Source organism: Phalacrocorax carbo, chromosome 1 (genome assembly GCF_963921805.1).
Source record: "Phalacrocorax carbo chromosome 1, bPhaCar2.1, whole genome shotgun sequence".
NCBI lineage: Eukaryota > Metazoa > Chordata > Aves > Suliformes > Phalacrocoracidae > Phalacrocorax > Phalacrocorax carbo.
Window position 1 is genome coordinate 132168148 of NC_087513.1, and position 15584 is coordinate 132183731.

The 15584-nt window shown below is 40.3% G+C and overlaps 1 protein-coding gene across 2 annotated transcripts in view; it reads left to right on the forward strand.

Moving 5' to 3' along the window:
• Nucleotides 1-15584, forward strand: part of SH3KBP1 (SH3 domain containing kinase binding protein 1) — a 231831-nt gene that overhangs the window by 75757 nt on the left and 140490 nt on the right. For both annotated transcript variants that reach the window (XM_064474542.1, XM_064474551.1), the window contains exon 3: nt 13679-13802. In XM_064474542.1, the coding sequence (XP_064330612.1) occupies nt 13679-13802 (124 nt within the window). The remainder of the gene's footprint in view (nt 1-13678; nt 13803-15584) is intronic.

Genomic DNA, 15584 nt, shown 5'->3' on the forward strand with positions numbered 1-15584 from the left:
TCTTCTTGATTCTTGTTTAAATGTAAAAATGAAAAATTATGTATTAAGTTTTTAAATTATAAAGTACTTAAAGGCAGTTTCCATAGGACTTTGTGGCTGCTGAAATCTTCGTGTTCCTGCTTGCTGAGTCAGCCTGCATCATCATTCAGTGATGCTCAACAAGGCAAGCAGATTCAGAGGAGTCAGTCCAGGAGTTTCAATATGTCGTTATATATGGCCAGACTGCACCATTTCTTCATCCTTGAAGACTCCTATGCATCTGTTGTCTGCTTGCTTTCTTTTAACTCTCATCTTCAACCTTTCCTTTCCCCTCTGCAGAACTATGCAATTAGTACTTTTCTTTCTCCTCTGTCTTCTTTATAAAGCTAGAGTTTTAATAGCAGTGAGCCTCATTCATACTGGTGCCACATGTCACATTGGGAAACACCATAAAATGGCTGTTGCTGCTTGGAAGGAGACTTACCAAACAAAGATCATACTTTCTCATGCAACCCTTCTTATCTGTAAACAGAAGTCCTGCTGAGTGTGCTAGGCAGATACACATCAGTTTTTCTCATGTGGACTTGACCATAATATGTCCTCTACTTTTTTTTTTTTTTTAATACAACCCAGTGAGTCTGTGTGGCTCTGTTATCCGTGAAGGTTTGTTTAAAGTTTCATGCTGGCTGAATAAACACTAGGTTGAGAAACTGCAAAGGTAGTTTCAGTATTTACTTCATTACTTCAAAGGTAACATGCCAATCTCTTTTGCAAACATTGAGTAATTATGGATTGAGTAATTGGAGGTGAGGATCATGGTCGCCAAACCTCCCATCTGAGATGCTAGGCTGCACCTCTCCTACAAATACCAATGGCATATCAAACTCTCTCAGGCAGCTGTAGCACCCATCACACCTTTTTCCATCTTGAGCAACACTTCACTTGTTCTGGATCAGTGTTGAGCATGGTTACTTCTACTGTTTGCTTTCTTTATACCTCTTTTCTCTTGGATAAGACCGAAATATAGAAGGTTGTTCTGCTTAAATAGATTGACCCATCCATCTCCTTTTGCCTGTTTATTCCTTTTTCACAGCTGTAAAAGAGCAAACAGAACGTATGAAGGGCCTAGAGGTTCTATCATGAAAAGCTTTGTCTGGAGACCTCCACTCTACTAAGAGGAGGTAGTCTGACATGTAGAGGACAACTGCTGCATTTCTCCATGTCAGCCAGGGAATTTTTGAGACCTGTTGTTTAAGGTTGGGTTGGTTTTCCCAGCTCTTAAGCCCTTATGATTAGGGCTATCTTTTCTAAATATCAAGTCTTTAGGATTAAGTCTAATACCTCCAAAGAAACATGTGACCTACTTTTTATAAAGGGATTTCCATGGTTCTGAGACATCCTTTAATGGGGATTATTAACATTCTTGCTCTGAATCTTTTCAGTGTCATCTCTTTGGGTGTTTTTCTTCCTTTTTCCCCCTAAAAAATTACCTCTTTGGAGTAAACTTTTGCATACAAGACATACTGGAAAGAGAACCACCACTGGAGATGAGCATATCAGCAACATGCTGGAACTCAGAATGCTGTACTAGACAAAAAGGAATCCACAACTGTATGGCCCCATTCCAAACTCACATGAATTAACCTGTACCTGCTGTAATGTTTGCAGGAAGCAAGGTCAGACTAAGAAGGAAAATAATTGAATTCCAAATTTTGCTTGACATCTGCAAGGGTTGTAAGACTTGAGGAACGTGGCTGTCAGATGTGCTGAGGAACTGCCTCTGCCATCAGTTCCCTCTTGAAATTGTTGGTGCTTAGCACCAGGAAAAACTGGAATCATAATACATCTTCCTGTGAAGCTGTGGCAGGTGGATGCCAGCTGTATTTATGAAGAGACCTCCAGCCCTAAACTGTCTGACTGCAGAAGGAAGAGTGTTAAATTCTAATCTCGGATTTACAAGTCTGGCAGTGCATGCTATTCACATGGTGTGTGATTTGAATAATGATGTGTCTACTCCTGATCTCATTAACCCTGATTTAATCCAGGATCTTATTTCATTAATGCCTGCTAGCTTTCATACAACTGGTTACACAAACAAACAAAACCCTAAAAATCCTGTAACACCGTACCTATCTTTCCAGATAAATATTTTCATGAGCGCTTTTTTTCCTCTTGAAAAAAGCCTCGGCTTGTCTGAGGAGACTCTTAAAATACCAGTGCATCTTCAGGAATCTCAATTTTAATTTTGAATGCAGTTGAATTACACCATGCTTGCCCTGTCTGTGCAGGTGCAGTGGACTTCTCTGCATAACTTTTATAGCTGTATGCTGGAGAAGGTTGAGTAATTGGGTTGGTTTAATAGAGTAGCTAGTATTTGAAGACTGGTCTATCAAAGAACAATAGCAATCTACAAAATTTGCCCAAACCTTTTGATGGCACTGTTCTTAATTCTGTAATGTAGAATTACGCGATTAAAGACTTCTACAGGAATTTGTCATTTTTCCTGACTTGTTAATTGGAAAGAAAAATGGCTGTTTGGACCATCACCAGGGTTTTTTTTACATGTGGTTGAAATGAAAGTTTTGAAATTCTATGCAGCTGTGTTTTTTGTATTTCGTGTCTTGGGTAGCACAGTGACTTTTCTTCAGGTTGGTTTTATTTTGTTTTATTTCTTTTTCACTGTACAGCAAATAATCTAGAGAACATAAACCCTTTTATTAAAAAAATTCTTCCACATGATTTTAAACAGAGAATGCAAGACACTGAATGAGTCAGTTAATGGTCTCATTAGAAAATCCTGCTGTTAAGGATCATCTGGTGTGTGATAGGATTCTGCATAAAGGATTTGTGCTACTTAGTCTCTCTCTGAACCTGTGTCATAGAGATAGTTTATCTGAATATCTCTAACATTACCATTTGTGATAATGTCTCTCATTGCTTTTTCATAAGAATGTATGTTGTCTCTTTCTGTATTGGTCACCCACTTCAAACTGTATGGCTGTAAGAAGGAACAATTACAACCCTGGAAATTCATAGATTCAAGTAGTTTCTTGTGTATCTTACCAACTTTGCTTTATGTGGTAATACACACAGGGCTTTTTATACTGACAGCAGAAATATTTCTACTGCATGAAATATCCATTTGTCTCCCTCTACAACTGTAGTCCGTTAGAGCAGACCTTTTTAGTATGGCCAGGTGCCTGTGGGGGGAAACTACTAACACGCTAAATTCTGGCATATGCCACTCTGCTCAAAGAAATGAGGAATGACATTGCACTTTAAAGCAAAGTAATAATGCTTCTAAGAGTTGGATGAAAATGGAGCCTTTGTGAGAAGAAACTTAATTCTATTAAAAAGTGAAATTGCTTGAAAAATTTCACTCTGCTGGAGGTGGACTGAGGGGAAGGTGGCCAAGAAGAATGTTTTGTGCCTCTCACAGTATGTCACCACAGTACTCACAGATGCAGGGAGGAGCATGCATGTGTATCTAAGCACCTGCATAGATACGTGTGTGTGTGTGTGTACATGTGTTGAGACCATTAGGCAGCTGAAATACACACAGACTGGTACTGCGCTATTGCCAAACACAGGTGAAAGGCAGGAGATCCAACTGATGAAAGCCTGGCTGGCCTTCCATTGTTGTGAAGGTTATGGAGGTGAGGGGAGGAGGAGGGAGCTGGTTAAAGAGGCTGGTTGCCAAGTGTCTTCCCTATGGCAATCCCTGCTGCAGCAGTGCCTCTTGTCCTGAACTCCACTACTTACATATGTTGCTAAATATGTAACGCAGAACAAATTTTTAGCCCCAGATTAAAACTGGGGAGGAGCGTGTGTTGCGGGGGTTCACTGGTGGATGCTAGCAGACAACTTGATGGCAGTATGAAATAAGGAGGTCACTTCCAGTTCACCTGCAGAATATGAAACCTGCTGCAGCCATACGATGTGATTCTCTGTACGGTTTCAAAAATGCAAAGCCTGTATCAGCTCTGCAACTTGTCCACTTTAATTTTTAGAACCTGGGTCACCATCTCCCAGGTGCCTCGACAACGAGTAGTGGGACTGTGTGCTCCTGTTCTGGTGACAGGTGGCAAGTTCTGTTTTCCTGGTCTCTTTAATACATTTATAACAAGCTTCTGCTTTTGTACTTCTCACCTTCCTGGGGAACCTGCACTTAAAGAGCCACAAATTTACTTGCTGTCTTTCAAAGTCTTCCTTAAAGGTGTCTTGTCACAGCACTTACAAATTGCTGATAGGTGCTTATGCACCTGGCCCATGCTGATCACTTCTGCTCCTTCATGCTTCCTGCCATCTGCTGTTTCTGTTAATCAGTTATACTGTTTCTTACACCTAGGTTGTAAAATCTCAGAGAGAGGTACTGTTATATTTTCTGCCACTGTGGTGTGTGATCTGTAGGTGCTGTTAAGAGTACCTACTAGAGAGGCAATCAGGAACAGAGCATCAGGCCTGGACCACTCTCCCCTCCTCAGCATGCCAATGTTGGGGTCAGGATGAATTGAGAGGCTTGGTTGGAATGGCATCCAGCACCCAGCATAGCATCTTTTTCCTATTTGCCTTTTTTTTATTGCTCTAATTATCATTTTCAGCCTTGGTCCATTAAGTGCATTAAGATGTAATTAATTGCTTGTCCTGGTGGTAGTGAAGCTAATAACTGCTGCTTTTCCCCTCTTGACTTTCTCTGAAACAATTGGTGTTATATATTTGGTACACATTTTTTAAAATGTGCTCCCCACTTTTCTTTCTGTTGTATTCCTGGCTGTCTCTCATAATCTCTCTCTTTTTTTTTTTTCTTTCACCTTTCTTTTATTCTTTTCTTTTCTGTTCTGGTAATTAAAAAAAAAACCCTAAATGGTATAGATGAATATGAGCTGTCTCCTTTTGAACTGAAGAATGAAGTCTGAGGCTAAGGGCATTGAACAAGGAGATTTTCTTGGCTTGAGCTGGACACAGGAAAACACACTCATGTTCATATAAATACAGAGCTGAAAGATTGCATAAGACTTAACAAATCTGAGCATTTTGTTAATTTTGTTATAAAACTTGCATTCAGCTTTCTAAAAGCACTAGGCTTTCTACGTATGCAAGAGTGCATATCCGATCCAGAAGACCTTTTATTATCAGAAGGATGTACAAAGGACATAACAAAGCTGTATTAAAAAAGGAAGACTGTGGAAATTCTTTCTAGAGGAGCTTCAGTTTGCTGCAGCATAGTGGGTGTTGGTGTGTAGGAGAGGAACAGAGGAATGCCAGTGTGGCAGAGTGTGGCCTCCTTAGAGCTGTGGTAGGGAGGGCATTGTAGCATGGGCATCTCAGGCTGGGGTAAACAGGGAATGTTCAGATACAGATACCACAGAGAAGTTATCAGCAGTTTAAGCAGGAGCTGGTTTTACTGTGCCTCCAGTGGCACACTATTTTTGCAGTTAATGTAGAATACATGGGATGTAGGAGTTAATTTTCTTTCCTAACAACTGTTGCTTTGTCGTTTCATACTAATTTTGTTTGTTGCTATTTGTTTGCACAAAATCCAAACTATTCATTTTTACATGGATGTTTTCATGTGACCCAATATATTGTCCCAAATGTTTGAGGTGTTGCCTCTATATTAAGTAAAGTTTATAAACAAAATTGATAATAAAATTAATATTTAAATGCTGCAAGAACAATGCACATGGCAGATGGGTTGTTGAAGCCTTTACTTACGGCTATGTAATGAATTTATGATTGTGTAGGCTAGGTTCTAGATGCCTACAATAAATAGTTGAGCAGTATCCTGACAGGAAGCTTTGCAGCGTTCATAAGGCCTTCCATCTGAGAAGCAAGGGCAGCCATGCAAGCAGCATTTCTGACTGTATGTGGATGGCGTTCCAGAGTTTATTTGCACTGGGAGAGAGCAAAACAGAAGATTACATCTTTTTTTATGTAACACAACAAGAAAAAAAAAAGGAGGGTAATACACATCAGAGCCTTCATCCTTAACGTGCTTTGTTCTTATCGTGGTTTAGCCCCAGTCAACAGCCAACCACCACACAGCTGCTCGCTCACTCCCCGCACTGCTGTGGGGTGGGGGAGAGAATCAGAAGAGCAAAAGTAAGAAGACTCATGGGTTGAGTCAAGAACAGGTTAATAATTAAAATAAAATAGTAGTAGTAACAATAATATAATTAAAAGAAAAGTAACGAGATGGGGGGAGGGAAGGAGGTGAAACCCCGGTGGGGAAGAGGGGGGGATGGGGGCGGACAAGTGATGCAACTGCTCACCGCCTGCTGATGGACACCACCAGTCTGTGAGCTGCAATTGCTGCTTCCCCCACCCAACTACCCCCAGTTAATATACCGGGAATACGTTATATGACATGGAATATCCCTTCGGCCAGTTTGGATCAGCTGTCCTGGCTGTGCCCCCTCTCCTCCCAGCCTCCTGGCAGAGCATGGGAAGCTGGAAAAGTCCTTGACTAATGTAAGCACTACCTAGCAACAACTAAAACATCAGTGTGTTATCAACGTTATTCTCATCCTAAATCCAAAACACAGCTCTATACCAGCTGCAGTGAAGAAAATTAACTCTATCCCAGCCAAAACCATGACAGTTCTGCATGCTGCTACTGTTACTGCTGGAATAGACACACTGTTCAGCATGAAAAACCTGGTGAACAAACAGTGCTATTCTCTATCAAGCCCTAAATCAGATAGAAGTCATGTGAGCCACAGAAATAGACTTGATTTTGAAGGCTAGATACAGAAACCAAAGACTATTTGAGAGAGACTTAGGAGGCTGTGGTTTAGAAATAACCCCAGAACTAGGCAGAACTAGCACAAACCAGGAGGCACATGAATTGTAACCCTATTTTTTTTTCAAAGATTATGTCACATGCCTGACAGGCAGTTGGGAACATCTTTCCTATAAGCTTGGGATAAGCTGATAGTGAAAGAGGAGAGCGGATGTGGAATCCTACTGTCGTGAAACAAGAGCATAACTTTTGTCATGAGCTCAGATCATGTGTGTAATAGCAGTATGGGATCTATGCAGCTGTCTGGGGGTCACTGCTGGGGAATCACACTCTCCAAGCTGTCCTTCCCACTCTACTTGCTGACAGAGCCACTGCTAAATCTCTCCTGTCATGACCAGCTTAATGGAGAGATCTCAGTCTTGATCATGGTACTTGAAGGTCCCATGTTCTGCCTCTGTGTCTTGGAGCTGATATTGCCGTAGAAAGGAGAAGCCAAAGACTAATGAATCTCAAGCGATGCAGAAGCTAGGAAAATAAAAAACTACGCGGTTTCTTTATTGTCTCTTCTGGAATGTTGTCATTATGGAGTTTAAGGCTAGTGTATGTAGGCATACTGGATTTTAGTGCTGCCACCATCTTTCTGGTTGAGAATATTTTTCATATTGATGCCAGTTCAGTTGCTGGGAAAGTTTGTTCCAACCTCGCTGCTGGATACATTGTAAAGCTACAAGAGTCTTGACAATATCAGAGTTGCATTTATATCTAAGCATATTTATAATTATTCAATAACTCAACCAGTTTTAGTGAAAATGTCACAGGAAATGACTCAGGACTAAATATTGCATTGATGTGCTCTGCAATAGAGTTATATTTTGAGGTTTTAATATGAACGGGTAATTGAATTCATATATTGTTTGAAGTTGCAGACATTGTTTGCCAGAAATTGTGGTGGCAGTTGTCTCTTGAAATGCAAAGTATGGTTTTTGAGAAAAGAGATTAAAGGAAAAGCATTCTGTATCTCAGAGGGGTCAAAGCGCTCCTGACATTTCCATTGTCATCTCTTGATAATTCAAATGTGTTGCGTGGTTTCCCCCCAGCTGCATATGTCTCTGGGTTCTTTTTCGTGCTCCCATATTTGGCTTCAAGCAATGTACAGGCTGTAGGTTTCTGAATTGTGAAAGCCTCATTATTTCTCAGCTTTTAACTCTTTCAGTATGCATCTTGTTTTCAGAAAGCTTTGATTTTGATTGAACCTCTTGCTTCCAGTATACAAGAACTGTTTTTCCCTTTGCACTTGGAAGTCATAGATAAATCACCTTGTAGCCTGATAGTGATATTTCTCATAATTTTTCATCCCAACAGCTATGAGGAATGAAGTGTTGGCTGGAGCATTTCATACCTGCAGCAGCACAGAATAGCATTTTGTTGCATTTACAGTCATGGAAAGGGTTGCAGCAATTTCCTCAAATGTTTTCAGCTGAGTTTCCTGTAAAGGTCAGAACTGCTAGAGTAAAAAAATCTTGAAACTTTGGTGTAGTGAAAATGCAGCAGTTCTTGTACTTTCCTTCAGACTTGGTAACAGTAACTGTAACTTTTGTGGCTAATGCAATTCAAGTATTTGCTATAAATTAAGGATGCTTTTTGATAGATGAGTGGATAGTTCAGCATGTAGACACAGATAGAATAGACTTTCCTTGAAATGTAATGAATGATGAAATTCTGAAAACAAAGCTAGGTCTTGCAAACAACAGTAGAAAAATAGCAGGTGAGCCAAAGACTTTTCTCTTTGAAAACCATTAACCACTCTTTTTGTCTCTCTTCAGCTTAAAAAGGCATGTGTCATGTCAATGAGTAACAGTTTTTGACATAAAGGTGAAAGGTGCTTAATTTCTAGATTTTATGTGTTGGAATAACCATTTAATAGGGTACAGGTGCACTTGAGTATGTTGTATTTCGCTATGTGATGGAGTTTCATCTCACTATATAATTTGTTGTTAATATTTTGTCACATTGTAAAGCTCACAAGCTTATGGAAAATGTCTTACAAATTTTCTGTGGCTCATCTGATGTAGGATTGTATTAGAGAAGATCCAAATAAAATCAGCCCAAATACTGTCTAAGATTTTTTCTTTCTTTATTTCTAAGTTTGCTAGAAGCAAATAATATTTTCATGGTGATTTGGCTGTTGGCATCTGTGCAGTATGGTTGAAGCCTAGTTAGAAAAAGAATAAAGTTTTTAGGTATTAAAAGGGTGTACGAAGTGTAAGAGCTTTCAGGATACTCTAAAATATATTTGTGCTTCCTTAATATTTTTGAAATCATAATATTTCATCAAATCAGGCTTAAAGTTTATTTTTAAAGTTCACAGTGACTTTTATTTTCAGAATTTCTGAGATCGAGGATGCTTCTTCCCAGTAAGAACTGCTTATATTGTAATCACTCTGAAACCCACATATGCAGGAGGTGGAAGCTCTCTTAAAATCTGTGGCATTAAGAGGGGCCTGGTTTAGATTTAGTGGTTGAAATGTGAGGTCATTTACTTAAGGGCTGGGTTCCCAAGGCATAGCCCCTTGAAAATGATCTGCTAATAACCTGTAATTAACTTTTGTGGGCTAGGAAAAAATGTAGCAATTTGACCCATGAAATTTATACTGGGCACTGCCCCAAAATCAAGTATCACACGGTACCAAAGATGAGGTTTAGAGATATTTTTTAAGCTGTTAGCACTGTGAAAGCCTACCTCTTTGCAGGTAGGCCATGTGAGTGAGTCAGCTGCTCATTCTGCAGAAATATCTCAGTATTGGAGGAGTGGGTGAGATGCTTGTGGTGGGGTGAAGAGCCAAGCGCTGCACTTGGGATCCCTTTGAGCCCCTTCTCCTGAGGCTCTGTGTGGGGCTCTCCATGGACATTTGTCATGTGAACTTGGTTCTGGAAAGGACTCTCTAGGTCATTGAGTCTGCTCCGACTAGTGTCACCACAGGGATTCCTAGCAAAGGTGCTCACGCTGTGTCCTTTTGAGGAGACTCAGCACACCACAGATGTTCCGCAGTACCTGTCCAGTCGCCCTTTTCCTACTCAAGGGCAGACCAGCCCACAGTGAGTGATGGTTGTATCTAATCAGGGTGTGAGTATATTTGCTACAGTCAAAATACTACCAGAAACCAGTGCAAGAATCTTCAACAGGAGGTACACTGAAGTCCTTGCTGGGCGGACAACTAATTCTAGGTGCATTTTTTTCCCCAGTATTTTAGAGCAGTATAATAAAGTCTCTTCCCTTTCTTGTCTCTCCTCTCTTTTCATATACAAGCTCCTTCTTCAAGAAACAGCAATCGCTGAACTCACAACTGGATTATTAGTTTCTGTTCATCTTCCACTAGCATTTAAGTTCAGCTCTTCTTGAACTACCCATAGCAGACTGGGGAATTCCAACTCCTACCTGTCCTAAGTTAAAGTTTGCTTTCTACTTATTTGTGTACATGGAACTTCTTCTTTAAAAGTAATAATACCTCCAAACTTCAACTTGAAACCAGAAGCAGAAATTGATTTTGTCATAGTCTGGGGAAAGTTCCCAAAAGCCACCTTTGGTGTATGTGGGTTTGGAAGCTCATTTGCCTACTCTTTCCTCACATGGTAGACTTCTGCTCCATGCAAATCTAGAATGAGTGGGTTATGTAGAGAGATTTCTATAACCATTATTGATGGAGCACCAAGATTTTGGGGCCATTATAGTTGTATCATTTACCAAATACGCAAGATAGTCATGTTCAGTGTATTTTTTGCGGTAAAATAGTGAGCTGGCTTGCTATACCTATGTGGCCAGAGTTGATTGTGTTTGTTTTCACTTGGATTTTCAAGCAGAAACGCCATTTTCAGTGGGGCTTTATAGTGTTTTAAATTAATAACCTATTTTTTTACAGCAGGTAAGGGTGGGGCTATGTCAATATTTCTGAATTTAACAGCACTAGGACCCCTTTCTTTGTCCTGAGAATAAGAGGCACAGCTCAACTTGCATGGCAAAAACCTCTGTCCTGACCTTCCTTTGCAGGCTTCCCTCTTCCGCATTGCCTATTGGGAACAGCCTGTGTGCTGGGTTATTTGCTGAGCCATGCCCAGGAGAGGGCTAGGCTAAGTGGACCAGGAGGTGTGTTAGCAATGAAACAGATAGTCATGGGGAGGGCCAGTGTCCTGGCTGTGGGGCACAGCTGAAGGAAAGTCCTAAAATCTTAAGGGCCCCAAGGGTGAACAGTATAGAAGATAAGACAGTGCAGAGGCAGAAAGAAAATACTAGAGAGAGGGTTGAGGACAGCGGATGTAATATCGGCACTAATGTTTGCCACAGGCTGCAGCGGTGAGGCTCCTTGAGGTGTGGGGCTTTGGTTTGGTTTTGGTTGTATGTTTTTAAGTCTTGTGCCACAGATTAAGACCAGTAATTGAAAAGGTATGCAAGTGGCTTAAAGCTGCTGTAACTTCTCTAATGTAGAATGTGTGCTGAGCTGCTTGGATATGGGCTTCCCATAGTGTATTGCTAAGTATGAGTACGTTTCTGATAAGATTTTAGCTTAGTAGGACTGGCGTGGCTTTTGCTTGTTTTGTTTCACTATTTAGAGAATTGTCCACTTATCCTTTCAATTTCTTCCTGGATCTGTAATTTCATGCTGCTGGGGTTGATCACATGTCCTGTTACTGTGGGCAGTAGCTATGAAAAATTGTGACCCTTCTCATGAGCATCAAGGAAACAGTGATGAAAAGTAGCCCAAACCAGTACTGGAAAGGTAGGAAAAAAGCAATCCTTAGACAATTTTGGTGGCTGCAAGGTGCTGTACCTTCTATATGAATTTCAGCTTAGTGGACACTCAGCATGTGTGTCTGTCTTTTTCCATGAATAGGGGACAAGAAAGGAGGTGTAAGACTTCCCACCCTACAAACAAATGTCAATATTTGGGTGTTGGCTTGTTGTATTCCTGCTGTTTTTTTCAGGAGCAAAACAAGGCTTCCTCAAAAGCTCTTAGCAGCAGTAAAGGCACCATTCATTCATCTGCAGACTTGAGGGTGCAGGACTGCTTTCTCTTATAGCAGACAATTGTCTCTGTTATGTCTGAAGTTGCAAATAGGGTTTTAAAAACAAACAAAAAAATCATACTGTTGTTTCAAAGTTTGTGAATTGAGGGTTTAATTACATTCTGACACAAAGAATGGAAAATCACACACTAATGATGCACAGGAAGCAAGTTCTGGCAAGATGGGATCTTCTGTAGGCTACTGTCTTGTAGTCCTGTTCACATGAGAGTACTGTTTGACTTACAAATTCTGTTTAAACTGTAGATAATTTTTTAATATACTATGCATTTTTCACCTAGCTGCAAAATAAATGTAAGGCTTCAATACAGCAAGCTTTGGGAGGACTCCCAAGCTGAACATGAGCCAGTCTTGTACCCTGGCGTCAGAGCCAACAGTGTCCTGGGCTGCATTAACAGCATGCACATTGAGAGAAGTGATAATCCTCCTTCACCTGGCTCTTGTTAGTCATATCCAGAATACAGCATCCCATTTTAAGTCTGCCAGTAAAAGAATGACTTTGATAAACTGGAGCAAGTTCTGTGCTTATGGGAGCTGGAGCATGTGCCCTGTAAGGAAATGCTGAGGGAGGTGGGCTTGTTCAGCCTGGAGAAGAGACAGCTTTTGGGGGACCTTCCAAGGAGGTTATTCACAAGGCAGGGCCAGGCCCTTCACAGTGGTGCCTGGTGGGTAGGACAGGAGAGAGAAGATGGGACTTGAAAAGAAAGTTTCAGGCTGGATGTTAGGAAAATTTTTGTCAAGCAGTGGAGCAGGTTGCTCATGAGGTTGTGCAGTATCTGTCCTTGGAGGTTTTCAAGACTCAACTTCACTAAGCTTTGAACAGCCTGGTCTGACCCCAGAGGTAGCCCTGCTTTGAGCCAGAGATTGGAGTAGAGACCTGCCGAGGTCCCTTCCAGCCTAAGTGGATAAAGTATGGAGCCCAAACTTAACTTGTTTTTTCCTTATTTTCTGGTACATGGTTATAAGCAAATGGTTTAGCCTCTTCAGTGTATCAGTTACCTGTCTGTAATGTGGAGGTAATGCTACTTGCCTACCTCAGTGGTGTTTCAAAATACGATATATGAAAGGCTATGATGTTCTGGATGCTTTGGCAAAGTAGATATAGACAACAAAGCAGTTAGGCCTTTAAAGTCTGCCTAAGAAGCCAATAGAGAGGTATTGTGCATTTTCTCAAGAGCTAACTGTGAAGTCTTGGGAAGCTGTTTTCTGTGGGTTTACTTTCATGAAACTCCACCATATATTTTTTCTGTGTGCTGCCAAAGAAGTCGATCACCTTAAATGGTAGTCAGCTGCAAAATGTGTTAGTGTTAGCAACAGCTCTAACAGTAGGCTTTATATATGCTTCTGCCAATTATGGTAAAAGTTTTCATATTTTCCTAGTTAATCTTTTTCTTCCTGCTATGGTTGTTGTTTCTGTGGGCTTCTTGAGAGAGGGGAAGCAGACTTAGCTGCCTTTAGACCAGGAGCACTGTACCCAGTTCTGCCCTGTGCATCAAATGTACAGCTAATTGATGGACAAATTAAGAAACACTTTTTTTTCTTTTTTTTTTGTTCTTTTTTTCCCTCCCACCTTTCAGCTTTGGTGATCTTAGGTAAGAGATTTACAACGCTGTCCTACAATTTTCACGCATAAATAAGGAATTGACCTCTTTTAGAAAGAAAAAAAAATAGTATCGGTTGGAAGAGTTACTGAAAGTTACTTTCATTTTGTGGCATTTCAACTTACAAAGAGTCTTTAAGGTAGCATTAGAATAGGCAGGGGTATATAGATTGGAGTTGTAAGAAATCTCGGTAGCTTGAGATTTAGAATATTCTGTAATAACTTTTTTTTAACTCTTCCTTCTTTTTCTTCTCCCTCTCCACCTGCCTTTTCTCCTGCAGGAAATAAAGAAGGACATGAAGAAAGAAAATACTGCCAACAAACCACCAGAGAAGCCTATAAATGAAGTTTCCAATGGAAGCCCTTTACTGTTGTCTGAGACAATTATTAGAACCAACAAAAAAGGTATAGTATATGGAAGCCTAAATGCAGCTTAAATTCAAACCTTTAAAAGAACAAAACGGAAACCTTCCTTCTTTCTAGAAATAAAGCTAGAGTCTATTTAACTGTAAAGGCATAGCAGGAATAATAACAATAAAAAAAAAACCCAACCACATTGTCCTCTTAGACTGGCACGTCGATGCATGTATTATGCCTAATATTTCCACATTAATTTGCACAGACACCCCTTTCTTCTTAAAGAAATCCTTCCTAGATACATTTAATTAAGGAAAGCTGTATGAGGAGATTACTAAAGCTTATTAAAGTAAGGAACTGACAGCATGCATGTATGGAAGTTTTAGCACAGCGATGACAGTCCACATGTATTCATGTTCTATCTGGGAAACAGACTGCTTACTGACAGAGAACTTGGGGGGTGGGGGGGGGGGAAGAAAAAAAAAGAAAATATTGGAAAACATAAAGCTTAATGCATTAGTTTCCTGGGAAATGTCTACCACTGTTCTGTTTCAGATTGGAATGTGTGCTCTTCATGTCTGGCTTGACACCCAATGCAGATTCCTATGGAGGGTTCTGAGTTGCTAAAATGAAAGCCTCCAGATATTCTGTCTCTTTCCCGAGCTTACAGTCCTGCTCTCAGAAATATCAGAACAAAATAAAAAATTGGCAATATAAACCCTGGATTTTTATTTAGGTTATGTTTATGCTTCTGTTTGTTTTGTGGCAGGACAATTGGCGATGTGCAAGAGGTGGGCTCTGTTTTTTTCCTGGAGAATTCAATGGACAGTTTATTGCTTGCTGTCTTGTACAGAATTAACTGCTGTCATTAATCGTTGCTGTGCTGTAATTTCCATTTTGGCATGTCTTCTATACTCTTAGGACTATGCATATGGAAATTTTCTCTTCCGTATTATCAGCGAATGCTGTATTTGAGCTGGCAGTTCAACTAGAGGTCTTAAACCTAAGGTTTGCAACTGCAAGTGAGGAAGATTTAATAAATTGTGCAAAATATATTACTTCCTTTAAAGTGTGAGGGGGAGTAATCTTTACCTCTTTTGCAAGGAGTGATGCCCTCTCAAAGAAAAAAAATTGGAAATAAATCTCAGAAAGCTTTGTCTTTTGAGTTTGCAATATCATCTTGAATCTGGAGACACGTCCAACATTTCTGCTTTGGGTCATAGGTTTTTCAAGCAACAGCAGAATTAAATTACCAAGAATTATTCTTTTTCGTGGCTGCTATACAGAACCACATGAGTAGTTGGGAAATTATCTAGGGACCAAGTCTGTTCCATATTGCTTCAGCTGCTATTTGGAGAAGGCTAATAGCTGTGGCAGATGCAGAGATTCAGTTCAGTCACAAGGGGATAGCACTCCAAATATGATACTTAGAAGACAAGCTTTCTCCTCCTCTTTCTTCCCTCTGGCTCAGAAGCTTTAAAGGATTCAGGAGATAAAGAGGTTCTCTTTTTCTGTCTGTAGCTGGAGAATACAAAAGTTGATATTTACTGAAAGTAGACAAGCAAAGGCTGCTACAAAAATCCATAGATTGAGGAAGGGGTTAGGCTTGGAAATAGCAGATTTCATGTTAGGGTGTTATTGCATTGGATTTCATTGGTGGGGATTGCACTTCTCATGGCTACTTCTACATAGTGTCAGGGTTAGTAAATTTTTCATTTTGACTGCTTCTCCACAGCTGTTTCCATTGCTGCAGAGCAAGCAGTTGCAGCGCACTGTACTCTAGCAGTATGGCGTAGAGCATAACAAGGCCAAGAGAGGTTTTCCTTTTTT